This window comes from Aspergillus ambiguus (genome assembly GCF_047715705.1).
Source record: "Aspergillus ambiguus strain CBS 117.58 unplaced genomic scaffold BDV59scaffold_5, whole genome shotgun sequence".
NCBI classification, from domain to species: Eukaryota; Fungi; Ascomycota; class Eurotiomycetes; order Eurotiales; family Aspergillaceae; genus Aspergillus; species Aspergillus ambiguus.
In genome coordinates, this window is record NW_027395518.1 from 234,660 (window position 1) to 248,749 (window position 14,090).

General features: G+C 51.5%; 6 protein-coding genes across 6 annotated transcripts; 4 read left to right on the forward strand and 2 right to left on the reverse strand.

The window, feature by feature from the left end:
- Positions 1-178: 178 nt before the first annotated feature.
- Positions 179-2,991, reverse strand: BDV59DRAFT_171898 (uncharacterized protein). Its single transcript, XM_073688638.1, has 4 exons — positions 1,608-2,991; positions 1,481-1,553; positions 853-1,423; positions 179-801 (listed from the first exon to the last, which is right to left on the reverse strand). The coding sequence occupies exons 1-4, from the start codon at positions 2,515-2,517 to the stop codon at positions 580-582; spliced, it is 1,776 nt and encodes a 591-aa protein (XP_073550808.1). The 5' UTR covers positions 2,518-2,991; the 3' UTR covers positions 179-579.
- Positions 2,992-3,345: 354 nt separating this feature from the next.
- Positions 3,346-3,867, forward strand: BDV59DRAFT_199268 (uncharacterized protein; the record flags this gene model as incomplete). The annotated part of the gene is made up of 1 exon (XM_073693327.1): positions 3,346-3,867. One exon carries the CDS (start codon positions 3,346-3,348, stop codon positions 3,865-3,867), a length of 522 nt encoding a protein of 173 aa, XP_073550809.1.
- Positions 3,868-6,413, reverse strand: BDV59DRAFT_126862 (DNA-directed DNA polymerase eta). The gene is made up of 2 exons (XM_073686907.1): positions 6,293-6,413; positions 3,868-6,169 (listed from the first exon to the last, which is right to left on the reverse strand). The coding sequence occupies exon 2, from the start codon at positions 5,988-5,990 to the stop codon at positions 3,996-3,998; it is 1,995 nt and encodes a 664-aa protein (XP_073550810.1). The 5' UTR covers positions 5,991-6,169; positions 6,293-6,413; the 3' UTR covers positions 3,868-3,995.
- Positions 6,414-7,594: 1,181 nt separating this feature from the next.
- On the forward strand, positions 7,595-8,635 carry BDV59DRAFT_126800 (uncharacterized protein). Its single transcript, XM_073686906.1, has 2 exons — positions 7,595-7,659; positions 7,714-8,635. Exon 2 carries the CDS (start codon positions 7,884-7,886, stop codon positions 8,418-8,420), a length of 537 nt encoding a protein of 178 aa, XP_073550811.1. The 5' UTR covers positions 7,595-7,659; positions 7,714-7,883; the 3' UTR covers positions 8,421-8,635.
- A 758-nt stretch (positions 8,636-9,393) lies between these two features.
- On the forward strand, positions 9,394-10,949 carry BDV59DRAFT_126878 (putative transcription factor RfeG). Its single transcript, XM_073686908.1, has 4 exons — positions 9,394-9,849; positions 9,947-9,991; positions 10,081-10,162; positions 10,214-10,949. The coding sequence occupies exons 1-4, from the start codon at positions 9,715-9,717 to the stop codon at positions 10,744-10,746; spliced, it is 795 nt and encodes a 264-aa protein (XP_073550812.1). The 5' UTR covers positions 9,394-9,714; the 3' UTR covers positions 10,747-10,949.
- Positions 10,950-11,751: 802 nt separating this feature from the next.
- BDV59DRAFT_191319 (putative mitochondria protein Fmp29) lies at positions 11,752-14,088 on the forward strand (the record flags this gene model as incomplete). Its single annotated transcript, XM_073691884.1, has 8 exons — positions 11,752-11,816; positions 12,342-12,431; positions 12,482-12,761; positions 12,807-13,080; positions 13,166-13,176; positions 13,226-13,302; positions 13,360-13,643; positions 13,718-14,088. 8 exons carry the CDS (start codon positions 11,752-11,754, stop codon positions 14,086-14,088), a joined length of 1,452 nt encoding a protein of 483 aa, XP_073550813.1.
- Between the last annotated feature and the right edge of the window lie 2 nt (positions 14,089-14,090).

Here is a 14,090-nt window from a genome sequence, read left to right on the forward strand (position 1 = left end):
CTAAGCCCAGTAGAAAGTAAGGTACGAGAATCAGTCTGAGGCGAATGCCGACAGCCCCTTGCGCTGTGTCATTATTTTATCTCGTTCCTTACGCCGTAACCACCAAAAACATATCCTTGTAACGACCTCCCGGGCGTCGCTCTATAAAGTCTCGATTTCATGCGAGGAAAAAGAAATGGTGACGGTAGATATAAATAGCTATGGCAATCTATTTCCCGTGTGGGTGACCCATTGTTGTGGGAACTCAATTTGCAAATCCGCGTTTGTGGCGCACTTCAGCTGATTGATGACGCTGTAATTTTTCACTGTTACACTATTTAAACTGTTCCTATATTTGGTGCCGTTTATTTGCAGGTGGTGAAGGGGACAAAATAAGATACTCCTCTGAGGTAGATGGCTTGACGGAGACATGCGCCTCGAACTCTACCTATGTCTGTCCACTCACCTGGAGGTAACGTTTGACAAAGTATGTACCTGACCAATATCTATATCGTAGCATGTGCAATATCAATGTCCCAATTTCCAAAGAATCTCAAATACGACCTCGACAAACCAAGCTATGAGTCCGTAGAGATCGCCTTACCATCTTTCAGCCCGACGTCTCCCACGACTGTCTTCTCTGATCTCCCGGTCCTTGAGCTTTCTTCCATCCCGGTGTCGACGACGGGAAGAAGGTGATGCCTCATCTTCTAGTGCCATAGGAGACGACACCGAGGCTCTCCTGCGATCCAGTTCTTGGATCCGTCGGCGACGTGCAAGACGTATATCCTCCGACAGTTCAACCAACGCCGAAACATCCTCCTATGCGAATTGTCAGTCGTAAAATTCCTAGAGACGGAACATGCCACGCACATATTGGAGATACGAGAAAATGAAATAAGAAGTCACCGTCTCCTCGTATTCATATCCTGCCCTCTCGATCGCCTCCTTCACGACGAGATCTTTGGTGATTTCTGTCCACAGCCGATCCCTTTTCTCTTTGAGCCCGACATATCGGCGTGCTATTCGGGCTCGGCCATAGTCCGTATCATTATCCGAGTGCCTCTCATCGCTCGTGGTGAACTTAGTCTTCCGTTCGCGCGCGCGTGAGTGAGGGACTTCCTGACTGGTACTGCTATCCCTGGTGGAAGCTCGAGACTTCGGTGCCGAATTCACAATCGCCCAATGATCTGCTGCTCCTTTTACAGGAATATCCTCAAGGATCTCCTGCTCTCGCGGGGTGCGCTGGTCATCGTGCTGGAGTTCTCGGGCTATTTTCTCCAATTCGGGCTCAGGAGATCCTGCCCTCGAGCCGGGTACATAGATTCTCTCTTTCATCCGTCGGTTGGAAGCCTCAGGTGACGGGCCAGATGCTAGAGACGGTATATCGGTGGCATCCCGGGGTTTGTCCAGAACTTCTCTTTTACGACTTTCCCTCTCTTTCCTATATGCCTGTCAGAACACACTCTAGCAGAGCACAATGGCGCAGGGGTAATCCCACCGAAGTTGTAGCCTTGGGCCCTCGAAACTAACCTCAGGACTAGGGGCGCGAGGCCGCCGTGAGGCTGGGAAAGCTGACAATACATAAAATCAGCACCAGCTTACTGTGTTCGAATAGGTAGTCCTACCTTCCGGAACACGGAGATGCTGTGAAGCCCGACTCCGCGACGTTGGGGACACTGGATCGTCCGAGACCTCCGCAGAGTCTTCTGATTCAGGAGACGATAGCCCCTGTCGGTCTCCTAATTCGAAACTGGCCTTGTCTCTCTCAGGTGGTCGTCTCGACCTCCGAAAGATCGGTTCTGGCGTATGAATACTGTCAATGTCTCTATAATCTTCTGGCCCGAACCCGACTCTTTCCCTACCCAGCGCCCTTCTAGATGGTGAAGGCCCTGCTCCACGGCCGTCGTCATCTTCGAGGTCTGCATGATATCCCGGCATTGGACGCCGTCGAGGAATTGGAGGATACCGCAGGTCACTTCGAGCCCGTCTGTGCCCGTCGGGCGTCAACTCGTCGCCCCCAGAGTATACATCCTCTAGCTCGGGTTTTGGTCTTCGTTCCCGCTTGCGACGCGGTATAAGCCGATCGTAATCGTCGCGATGAGGATACACATCTCTGTCCGCCTCGTGATCTGTAAGTCCCCCATCTGAATCCTGTGGAGGAACCAAGTCCTCCTCCGGGACCATCACCCGCGGAGGACGTCTCCTGTGGCGTCTGCGGTCATAGTCTCTGGGACTCTCGAATTCGCTTAATGCTTCTTCAAGCGGAACATCGATGCCATCCGCTTCACTCTGCCCGGCTAATTCATCATCGGCGTCGTCTCGACTATACTCAGGTCGGGCGAGATCCCGAACACGGAGACGTTGCATCCGTTCCAACGGCGGCGGTATTGAATGCCGACGAGCATAGCCATGATCCTTTTCATAATAGCGATCACTGTCATGGTTGCGTCTGCGTCGATGGCGATATGAATCCCGCTCCATGTCGTACATGTCATCGTCGACGGCGTAATCACGCGCGCGAGCTCCTCGGGCCATATTACGCGTGTATCTCGAGGACTTGAGCGTGGAGACTAACACCACTGTTCGCGTATACTGTATCTTCCTATTTACGGTGTTGCAGGCAGAATTTACAGCGTCGTCGTTGACCCAGTTGTCTTATAAGCACTGCGGGGTCGCTTTCAGCCGGAGCAAAGGTGGTACAACTGTCGAAAGATTCGGCGAAATCAAGCGAAAGGGTATTGGAGGCCGATAGTCCTGTGAATATCTTGGATGATTTGGCCAACTGTAGGCATGACTGGGGACAGCCTGCGCTGGGGCAAAGGGGAGGTCGGAATGCGCCTTGCTCGTGTAGAGCGAAAAAAAACAACGAACTAACCCCGCGGCTGTGTTGGCTGATGTCACGCCGCATGTTGGGCCCTAAGTCTGGCTATGACATCTCCCTGTTTACTCTACAGTGGTATTCGCTCGAATTAGATGAGTTTATGCTTGGTTGTTTTTTTTTTTTTTTTTTGCTTGGTATGCAATGTGGGTTTTAGACATCATCGCAATTGCGGTGGTCAAAATCAACGTATGGGCATGGTCAGCTAGATATATATCACTTATCACATATCAAGTAATAGAATTAAGAAAGTAAAGAAAATAAAGCAAAACAAAACGATGCTTCTTCCATATGAACTGACAATCATACTAGCCAATGTGCCTGTTTGGGTTTCTCTCAACAGTCCTTACGCATAGGATGATGGATATGGCCACCTACCTATTTTCAAGGCAATTGAAAGGTCAGATATCAGTACATTTATTCACGTTTCTATGTTAAACTTGAATGCATACAGCTCCAATGGTCATATTCCCGACGTAACTGGCATGACTTCCGTCGAACCTCTGGTACTCTACCTGGCATTACACCGATACATCAATGGTGCTGACGCGGAGGCCCCATTCCCCGGGACCTTCAAGAACTTCATATATACGAACACCGACTCTTCCCAGGACCTGATCAGCAAGTCTGAGATCTACCTCTCGATAGTGAAGCCCGCTGAGGCGGATGGCAATGCCTTCAACATCGTGGACAGTTCTGATCCAGGGTCCTGGTCCCGTAAGTGGCCCATCCTGGCTGTGTACTTCGGGCTCAAGGATACAGACTCAGTGGAGGATGCATGGAGCGGTCTGGATGGATTGTTGGAAGAGTACAAAAAAATGTGGGGGAAGTATGGCCTCAATTTCCGTGCCATCTCCCCGGAAGCATGGATCTTCGTAAAGGAGGGCTTCACTCTTCTCGATCGTAATCGAGAGATGGGCCTGGATAAGATTCGCAATGTTGGGTTCAAAGAGGAACTGCCGGTTGGACAGGGTCATTGCAAGATTTTCGATCGCTTGTGGAGGTGAAGTTCATCCCATCGCAGGATGTGGTCGCATAATTGGACCCTACGCTGCTATGGACATGGAAGTCATCAAAGATAGAAGCCGATAGTATGAAGTAGCATCAAGTTATACTACCATCCAAACGGCAATCTTTATCCAAAAGGGAGCCGAGTTTGCCCTTTCTCTGGCTTAGCGCGGTTACCACGGCCCGATTTGCCCCGTGTACTAGAAGACCCTATGTTCTTGGACTGGCTCTCTACCTGACGAGAGCTTCTGGCAGCTTGCCTCTCCTGGATTTCCAGATCTTTTGCAAAGTGCCAGTCATTGTGTTCGTCTTTGTCGTACTCTGGGATTGACTTTCCACATTGATCACAGAAATAAGAACCCAACGGTTGAGTCTCCGAAAGAGGCTGTTCAGGCAGTTGTTCAGGGTCTGCGCTCTGGTCAATAACTTCTGCATTCGGCTCCACTCTTGTAACATCGTCAACCGGAGATTTCGTAAAGAACCGACGGATTCCATCATCGTTAATCTTTGGCCGCTTCTCGCAGGGCTGTTGCCTCTCCAGAGACATATCAGCTTCCAGATTCCGCTTAGTTCCAGGAATCTTGGCTTGCTCTCCTCGCAGCAAAAACGAGTCGATTGCTCGGTTTTTCCCGACCCCATCTTCAAATCCCCCAACACTCAGAGATAGATTTGCGCACGGCCAAGCAAGGCCATCGCCGACCACCTGGCGGAGTAACGTCCTTCCGAGCTCAAAAAGCATCGTCTCATCGATAGGCATTGAACCTGGAATAGGGCTTTGGCGGGAACGAACCTGCGCGTTCTGTCGGTGATGCAGGGCTATTGTTCTTGGACGGCGTCTATTCTCAAGTACGCCGTCTTCAACAAGTCGCCCATAGATATCAGCAGCAAAAATGTGCAGCCACTTCTCCGCCTGTTCGGACGAATTGATGCTCGGTCGAAATGACTTTGCTGAGAGCATAGATTTGATTTGTGTCCGGGGGTTAACCTCGCTCCTATCCTCCCCACGAATGATCCCATATAGCCAAAGGGCAGTGTCATCGTCCAGCTTGGCCCGAAATTGCTCAAGAGGCACTTTAAGGAGATCTGCCACTTGTTCGGTACCAAAAAGAGCAGTGACCTGATCGCCCAGCTTTCCCCCGAGCATCCTGATCTTGGTGAACTTGAACGCGCCGAGGAAATTCTGAACCGCACGGTTACGCACAATGGTCTGTTTGTTCGGTTTGTTGGTTGAGCTTCCCAGCTTCGCCATCATCTTGTTTTTCGCGACTCCCGCCGAACAGGTATACTGGAGCTTATCCCAAACAGCAGCCCGGAGTGACCGTACCACCTCGGACCCTATAAGCATGGCGACATCATCCCAATCCGGGTCATCCACCTCCGCCTCCGTCTTGTCCAGATCCACCAGACAGTCTTCGGCAGCCCACTCCAGAGCAGTGGTTGGCGGACGAGGCAGCGCCGCGAGCTTATCGTCGTCCTGCGCCGCGACACGCAACTCCGGGTACCGCTGGAGCAAGACCCCGTACACCAGCGGCGACAGATCAATGAAGACCTCATCGATGCTGGCCTTTTCCAGCCCGGCCTGCTCGACCTGGAACTGCGAGCCGACCCCGCGCCCATCGTCCTCCGCCACATCCGCATGCCACCTCGCCAGCTCCTCCTTCATCACCTGTAGAATCTTCCGCGACTCCGCCCGGTACGGGTCCAGACACACCTTATCGGAGCCGATATTCCGGAAGGCGTCCTCGCGATAGGCCCACTTGCCCCCCTCGCCTTCGCGGAAGGTGGCAACGTGCTGCAGCACGATCTCGGGACAGAGCTTCTTGGCCTCGGCCGCGGATATCATGCGCGTGATCCCGAACGCACGCGCCGGATAGTTGATCGCAATGAGGGAATCCCACTGTCGCACGGCGAGCGGCTGCTCCGGCGGCGTGCGCAGGCGCACCATCTCGCACTGCGCGTAGAAGGCATCGAGGTCGATATGGGCAATCACACGGAGCGGGGAGGCTGTGGACCCCGTGCGGAGGAGTTGGAATTGCCGGTTGGTGTAGCGGGAATGGTGTTGCCTCAGAGAATTACCGGGGGAGGAGGACGCGGCGAACGTTTCTGGGGACGAGCTCGGCATGTTGAGGCTGTCGGTGATATCGTCATGGCTGGTTTAAAACGTTGCGGCTGCCTGACACTGCTTCCCTTCTAGTCTTCGATTGCATGTGTTTGGGTTGCGTCATATCTTTCCTGCACTGCCATGAAGATGGGACGATGTGATGTTTGGGGGGAGGTTAACGTCACGTGACATACGGCATTCTGCGGGTGCCGGTATGGGTTAGCGTGTTCTGCTATGGCACCTCCTATTCGTTCCCGAGGTCTAAACACCTTGGCCGATACTCTCGCAGGTGACATATGGGCGAACAATACAAGTATACCTACCAGGTATGTGGGAAGCTGTCTAGCACTGGGCATCCAATGGGCCATACAGAACACAGGCTGCTTACTCTATGGAATGTAGTGGAACTTCTGTGATGGTGCACATTAGAGGGAAGATAAGATGATGATTGAATCTGAGCCGTAGGAAATTCACTCCAGTAACTAATTTGAAGCGTCGCTCCCAACTTGGGGTGTTGTTCAACTCACCTTGTTGTGGCCTCCAACATTCAACTGGATAGCGAAGCAAGCCACGTTAAACCCCACCAAGAACTACGCATTCCAAGATCCTGAATTGTCCAGATGACGGTCATCAGTTAGTTTCCCGGCCGCAGCTGCATAGGTCAAGGAGACGTTGCCTCCCGTTGCCTTCGCTCGAAACACGCGTCCTCGCAGGCCTCGTAGCATAGACTATGAAGCTTCAAGTTAGAGAGAAAGTCGCTCATAACAAACTGTCTGTAGGTTTGCGACTTCTCCTCATTTTGCCCATGGGGTGGTCCCACGTGTCCGCTATCTCTGCTTCAGCAGCCGTTGCAGCGAGTAACAACTTCGAATATATTGCAACACTGTCACGAGAACCACCCGGTGCGCTTGTGTCAGGTTGTGACAGGAGAATAATTGCGGCCCATAATTGCGAGGGCGAAGCGGTGCTTAGCTGCAGTGAAGTCTTGTTTGACACACGGCGTCATCATGCAATGACCGTAAGGGGTGGTTTGATTCTCGACGGTACGCCGTATGCTTACCAGGGATGGATGACCCGCACAATTCGTTCTCTTTCAGACCATGCGAGCACGAGTCACGCACGTTACTGTGCCATCCAGACTGCCAAATGTTTTGAATATATCAGGTAGAACGGTCAAGAGGCATCCTGGAAATGGCGCTTTGTTCGGACGAATGTAGTACACAAACATGGGCAATGCTGGGTTTGCGAGATGCAGTTTGAGTGCAGGGAGTCGACGACTCTGTGGAGCAAGACGGGAAGACGTCCGAGGAGCGGAACATTGCGTGAATTAGATGAATTAGAAGGGTTAACAATTTACTGTTATGGTGCTCAGCAGGGACGGGTATGTTAGATGCAGCTGCTAAGGGAGACGGTGCAGCGCCATCGAAGACACCTGTACAACTTTCATTCGAGTAGTCGATGGGGTCTCCGCCGGACGCGCCAAAAGGCCGGGGAGCTTGACCGCTCTTCGGACACTGGAAAGGAAAGGAAAGGACAGGAAATGCCCATGTTTGAGCTCGTAAGGAATGAGATCTGACAGCGAGACAAGGTGTTCGAGGAATGGTGGGATGATTGGGTGGTAAAGCAGTCATGCCTCGAGGGCATCTGAAACCCCACAAAGAGAATCCAGAGAACACGGTTTGGTGGGTGCATGTCCATTGAATGAATGATCGCCAGCCATACATATACATGCAGAGGTACATACTACGGGCGTATATCAGGACAACCATGGTTCGGACCACCAGGATAAGCTCCAGTCAGAGTCGGCGGTTCGGGACCGGGCGGACTGGAGCTCTGGAACCCAAAGATCATTGGAGTAGATAGAGCAGGTGATTTAGATTCTTCAGGGCGAAAGGGAAAAATCTTGATGGGAGGATGGAGGAGCCGACGAGAAGGAGGGTGCGAGCAAGAGTGTGTGGTGTCTGCCCAAATCGCCACGTAAGGTCGGGTATTCCTGCCCAACCTGCATCGTTCCCCCTCCGAGGATGCCCCGCAGTCTCCTTCAGGTACCAAACAACCACCACCACCTCCTTCTGCCAACGTACTTTGTCAACATTTGTTCCCTGCAAAGGGAGGGGTCGAGGCTGCAGATGCACAAGTCTACGCTGCATTCTTGTTGATTCGGTTTCATTCTTATCGATCGAGGTCCCAACATCACCATCGGGAGTGATTGGGTCAGGAAACTCATCGTCGTATTCTCCCCCATTTCGAGATACAAACACCATTCAACATCGAAGGTGTCCTGTCCTACGGATGACATGGTCACCTGCTGAGTCATTGCATTCAATGACATTTTTTTTTTACAGTCATGAAGAACCTTCTCGGGATAAGGCAGAAAGGCCATCAGCGTCAAGAGCTGGGTACAGTAGATCCATCCGCCACCAACTCCCCTCCCCCACCCATAGGATCTAGAAGACTGGAACTCAGACTGAAGTGTCGGAGTCCATCTCCGTCTAGAGACCTGCTAGGTGATTAGTACTGTAGCACTTTGGGTACCGAGAAGGAGCCGTTGAATCCACCACGTTGCATGTATACGTACGGCTATGTTGGTAGCTACACCTTGGATTTGATAAGCTTCCACGCTGGCCAGGAGAAATCTCCCAGAGTGTACTCCCAGAAGACTCCATCCTGCTTGGATGCGGCAACAGACAGCGACTAAACTGAGCTGGGAGGTGCATGCACCTGCTGGAGGTGCCTTTGGGGTCTAATCGCCGGCCTGGTGGAGTCGTCGACTGGTCGTGGCACCAGACAACAACTGCAGCCCAAAAGACCGGCCCAACCGCCCAACTGTCCACCGTCAATCAATCATGAGAATTCTTATTACTAGGGGTTATTATTGATTTATTTATTTCTTCCTTTTTTTTTTTCTCGCCCGTAATATCCTCCAGCCGTCCAGCGTTCTTCCCCCACCTTTATCTTCCCGCTCTCCTCGCCGGTCCTTATTTTTCCCCTACCTTTTCCCTTCTCTTCCTTTCCTCCTCCTCTTCCTCTCTTCTTCCCCTTCTCTCTTCCTGATTCAACGCTTCCTCTGGCATTCTCGCCAGCCTCCAAAGGAACAAACATCAACGTACGGGAATACAGGAACCTATCGACCCAGAGAGACCTCAACTCGGATCATCTGCAGACCCCCTCCTCCCCCGACATCTTCAAATCTTTTGTCGCCTTCTTCTCCCTCACCATCTCTATCTCTCTCGTTACCTCCTGTTGACCGGCATCGGGGCCTTCTGCTCTTGTCATCCTCCGATTTCCTGGTCCGTCACGTTGGATCCCTTCTGGATAACCTGTCCGTGTGGTGAGGAGCTCTAAAGTCGAAGCCTTCACAACTTCCCGGACAAGAACCTGCCTCTCCAGGATTTCGGATCTCCTTAATTGTCCACACTGGTGATAGCCAAGAGAGAATCCATTTTCAGCCCCACTGTTGGAATCGCCTTTCTTTTCCGCACCGGGTGCCGTGACTCAGTAAGCAGAAAAAGGTCGACCTTTTGCCGTCATCATCCTCATCCTGGATTTCTCCCCTCTGGATACAGTTTAATTTGACTGTACTTCTGTTGTTTCTACCCATCCGCTCTCCCAAAGAGTTCCACCGGGCTTGATCTTCCCCATATCTGGACCCTCGGCTACCCATACCTTGACCGGACTTTCCCTGGAGCCCACTTGGACCCGTTGGTGATACATACCTTAATACCGGACTTCTTGCCCTGGAAAAATGACTGGATATGCACGCCCGGAGCGGCAGAATGAATATTTTATTCCCGGTGATGGGATCAGCCGGGAAGTCATCCAAGCAGACATATGCCGTTACCTTGGAAATGATGCACTCGTAAGACCCGGAAACCATAATGTCCGTATCCCGATTTTTCTTAAAAAACCAGACAATGTCCAGCAATCTACTAGACAGGTCTTGCTGCGAGACGGTGTAACTGACTCTTAGCGAACAGGGCCGGCAGGGTTTCTTCATCCGGGCTTACCGCAACCTTACTACTGTAGGTTCTTGTTGACTGCTCTTCTCCTTACCTTTAGCGGACCTTCCGTCGATCTAGGAATGCGACGCTAACCTTCTAATGCGCTACAGGAAATGATTGCTGATCTCAAGGCCGACTCTGCTAGATGGGAACAAGATGTTTTACATCGGGCTAATCAGGGTTATCCACGAGGTAGCTACGTTCATGACTACTCAATGTCTCATGCACCTAACAGGCCGCCAGCCAGTTATGCTTCTTCCTCAATTCATGAAGGACGGCAACAAGGAGGCCCATCTCCCCCACAGATCTATTCGGCCCCTCCATCTCAGACATACGGGATAGATCCTTACGCACAGCCATACCCACAGACTCAAAGTCCCCCGTATCCAAACCCATCATCTTCTTACCCTCCTCCCAACCCTTCCAACCACTCGCCGTTTGCCGGCCAGAACCCCTACCCTGCCTCCCAGCAGATTCCCTACACCACCACAAGCCAGCCTCCCGTGTCGGCAGATATGCACCCCACCTATACATACACCTCTGCCGCTGGTGCCTATGGTTATGATGGAAGAAACACTGCCCCTAGATACGCTGGTGGCTATGAGCATGATCCCGATTATGCGCCGGTAACTACCGGGATGGCTTACCCTTCTACCACAGCCCCAGAACCGCGGATAGGATCAATGGAGGCAAGATATACCCCGGAGTCAGCGTACTCGGACCGGAGATCACAGCCAGCAAGGGAACGCGGCGATGTTCCGCGCCGGCCCCGGTAAAGGGGAGAATCGAAACCAAGAACAGGGCGAAAAAGAAATGCCGAAAAATGAGAAAAGCCTACTATCCATTCCCTTCCTGCATAGTGCCTGCAAGCTGATGAGCACATGCACCTCGGACATGCTCCCTCGAAAACCTGGATCCTGCTGCGTTCTACCACTTCTGCATTTATCACCCACGTCTACTCTAAACCCACGGGATTCCAGCGTCTCCACAAGCCCAAGGATACCCGGACTAAGACCTGGTCATGCCACAGATTTCACCCTGGGTTATGCCTCTGGAATCCTCGACCTGTAATGGTGCCGTCAAGCCCCATGCTTCCATGGATAAGACGTTACTTAGACTTAATGATGTTGAGGGGCTGACAATCTTGGCGCTTGTGTGATGGACTCTGCAAGGGTGGCTGCTTAGCTTTCTCTGTTTCTCTGTTCTTGTTGTAATACCGAGTCCTGGTTTTTGTTCCATTTGACCTCGTCTTCTTGCTCTGCCGGAAAAATTTGCCGTTTCGAACTTCTTCTTTTGTTGGTGTACTGGCTGCGGTATTCTGCTTCCGTTGCATTTGCCCGTTTCTCCAAGAGGTATTTTGGATCATTTCTCACAGTTTGCGGAGTCTGATGGGAGCATCCAACTGAGTTGGGAGCTGTCAGCTAGGAGCCTTGACGATACACAGTGATGCTGTTCATGACCTACATGTAGATATGAGCATATATGGCGTTGTATTTGGTTACTTCGACCCTGCGGGGTGCGGGTTGTTCTATTAATTGAATATCTTGATGTCTATCCCGCTCTTTAGTAATCACCCTACCTATCTCCAGTTACTATGCTGCATGTACATTCTAAACCAAGTTTTTCGTCAGCCAGAGCTTTTTACGGTCGAATCATATCACGATATGATCGACATAGACAAATCCCTGGTGCTGTTAGGCGTGACGATAGACTTGTTACCGTGGCACGGACTTTGAAAGAGCCCCCAGCTTCAGTGGTCTTCACACCGACTGTCATAATTGATGACAAGCCGTAAAGAGCCTAATCAGGCCTTCGAGCCCATTTATCATCCGGTCTTCCACACAAGGTAATCATAGAAACATCACCCACTTTCCATATCTTACCGGTGCTCGATATCCATTTCCCCTAAATCGGCTGTCCAGGTTCGTCAGTAAGAGGACGAGTTGGACCGGAACGACTTGTACCGATTTGGATAACACCATTTTGCCCCAGAAGGATATTGGAGCACGTTAACAATTGATGTTCAAAGCCCCTTTCCAGTAAATGTGATAGTCCATCAAGTACCTCTCTGAGTTAGTTAACCCTTCACCAGTAACTCAAACCGCTACTACTGGGCGATTCAGAAAATCACGGCTGGATATCTGGCGGTTCAATGACAAGGCAGACTCGATCTCGTTCCCGGCCGTCCAGTAGCTCCGCCTTCAGCTGTCAACTTGCAAGTGAACCCACCCCCGTCAACATCTTCGTGCGCTCAATGTTTTGCCTCTCTTGTTATTTTTGAACAATGGTGACGTTTCCTCAGAGACTCACCATTGTTAGAAGCGTATCACACATTCCCTGTTTCCGTAACCCATGGGTCTGTTCTGAGCAGCCTGCTATGTCTTTCATCCCGTCGTCACTTATCCACCAGCCCACCAGCACCCCACGAGGAATTCTTTCGAAATACATCACGACGATGGATGTAAGTTAAGCCTATGATGGCTCCGGTCTCAGTTACTGAATGTCAGCTAGATTCAACGAGACCGACCGTTTAAACGAACGATTCGTCAAGTTTCGACCAACAGAGCTCCAACGGATCGCCGGCGAAGCAGTACAACAAGACTATTGCCCTGATATTTCTAAGCTTCCAGAGGGAGGCTTCAACAAAGTCTTCGTTCTGCGAGCAAGGAATGGCCGTGAGGTGATTGGACGAATTCCCACTCCCATTGCCGGGCCTCCCCATTACACAACCGCCAGTGAGGTGGCGACGATGGACTTTTTGAGAGCTGTTCTCAACCTGCCAGTACCGAAGGTCTTGACATACTCAGCAACATCGGATAATCCTGTCGGAGCAGAGTATATTTTGATAGAGCGGGTGGAGGGGGAGAGTCTTTCCTCACGGTGGTTGTCTCTCTCAACCGACGAGGTAAAAGACGTCATGACACAAATCGCAGATATGGAGAGGAAAATTTTTGACTTCCATTTTCCTGCGTATGGAAGTTTATACTACAAGAAGGACCCTGACGGGGAAACCCAGATACCAACCGTAGAGAATTTTGTTATCGGCCCTGTGTCTGCCCGGCAGTTTTGGCATGGCGAACGAAGCAAAACGGAGATTGACCGTGGGCCGTGTAGGTTTTCCCCCTTCTCCCTTCCCATTTCGCTCTCGGTTGTCAGAAAAAGAGCCGACATGAACTGGGCTGACCATTGCCATAGGGCTTTCACCGGTGGAGTGATATACCGCCGCAGCTCGCCGAGAGATGGCTGTCATTTCAGCATCACGCCAAAGCTCAGCCTCGCCAGACATTCCTCCTACCAATTGACCATGACATTCATCCCTCCGAGCACAGCTCGTTACTTTCGCGATTCCTACAGTTGGCGCCTCATCTAATCCGGCCGGGTTCTTCCAGCGCTCCGACACTAAGAGACCCCGATCTGAGTCTGGGTAACGTTTTATTGGTACCTGGATCCACCAAAATTGTCAGTATCATTGATTGGCAGGACGCCGTGATATTCCCGCGCTTCATGCAAGCAGGTTATCCCGCGTTTTGTGAGCACGACTCCTCCCGGCCTCAAAGTCTGCAGACTCCATCTCTCCCTGATCATTTCGACGAGATGGATATCGACGACCAGAGACAATCCAAAGCCATTTTTCGCTTAGAAGAGGCCAACCTCTACTACACAGCTGCGACAGGTGTACACAATGACCAACACATGGATGTTTTGAAACTTCCTCATCTTGGAATGCTGCAGTATCTCCTTCGCCAGACAGGGTACCCTGGAACGCAGACGTAATTAACTTACGTGCTGCGTTAGTAGGCATCACGACTCCGTCGGTATGGAGCAAAATCTCCTCGGCAGCTTGTCCAGTTGTGTTCAGCGATGAAGAGCGAGAGGCTGCTATTGCGGAATCGCAGGAATGGAACGAGTCGGAACAGCTATTGTCCCAGGTTAGGGAACCCCTCAATATCGACCTGGAAGGCGGGACCGAGCCGGACAACTTTGAGAGGGCAGTGGAGGGTAATCGCCAGTTTCGAATGGAAATGGTTAGGCAAGCAGAGGCGGGCCAACAGGAGCTCTGTTGGCGTAATTGGCCTTATAAGGATAAAGAGGACAATAGCATGCCTCCTCAGGGATGACG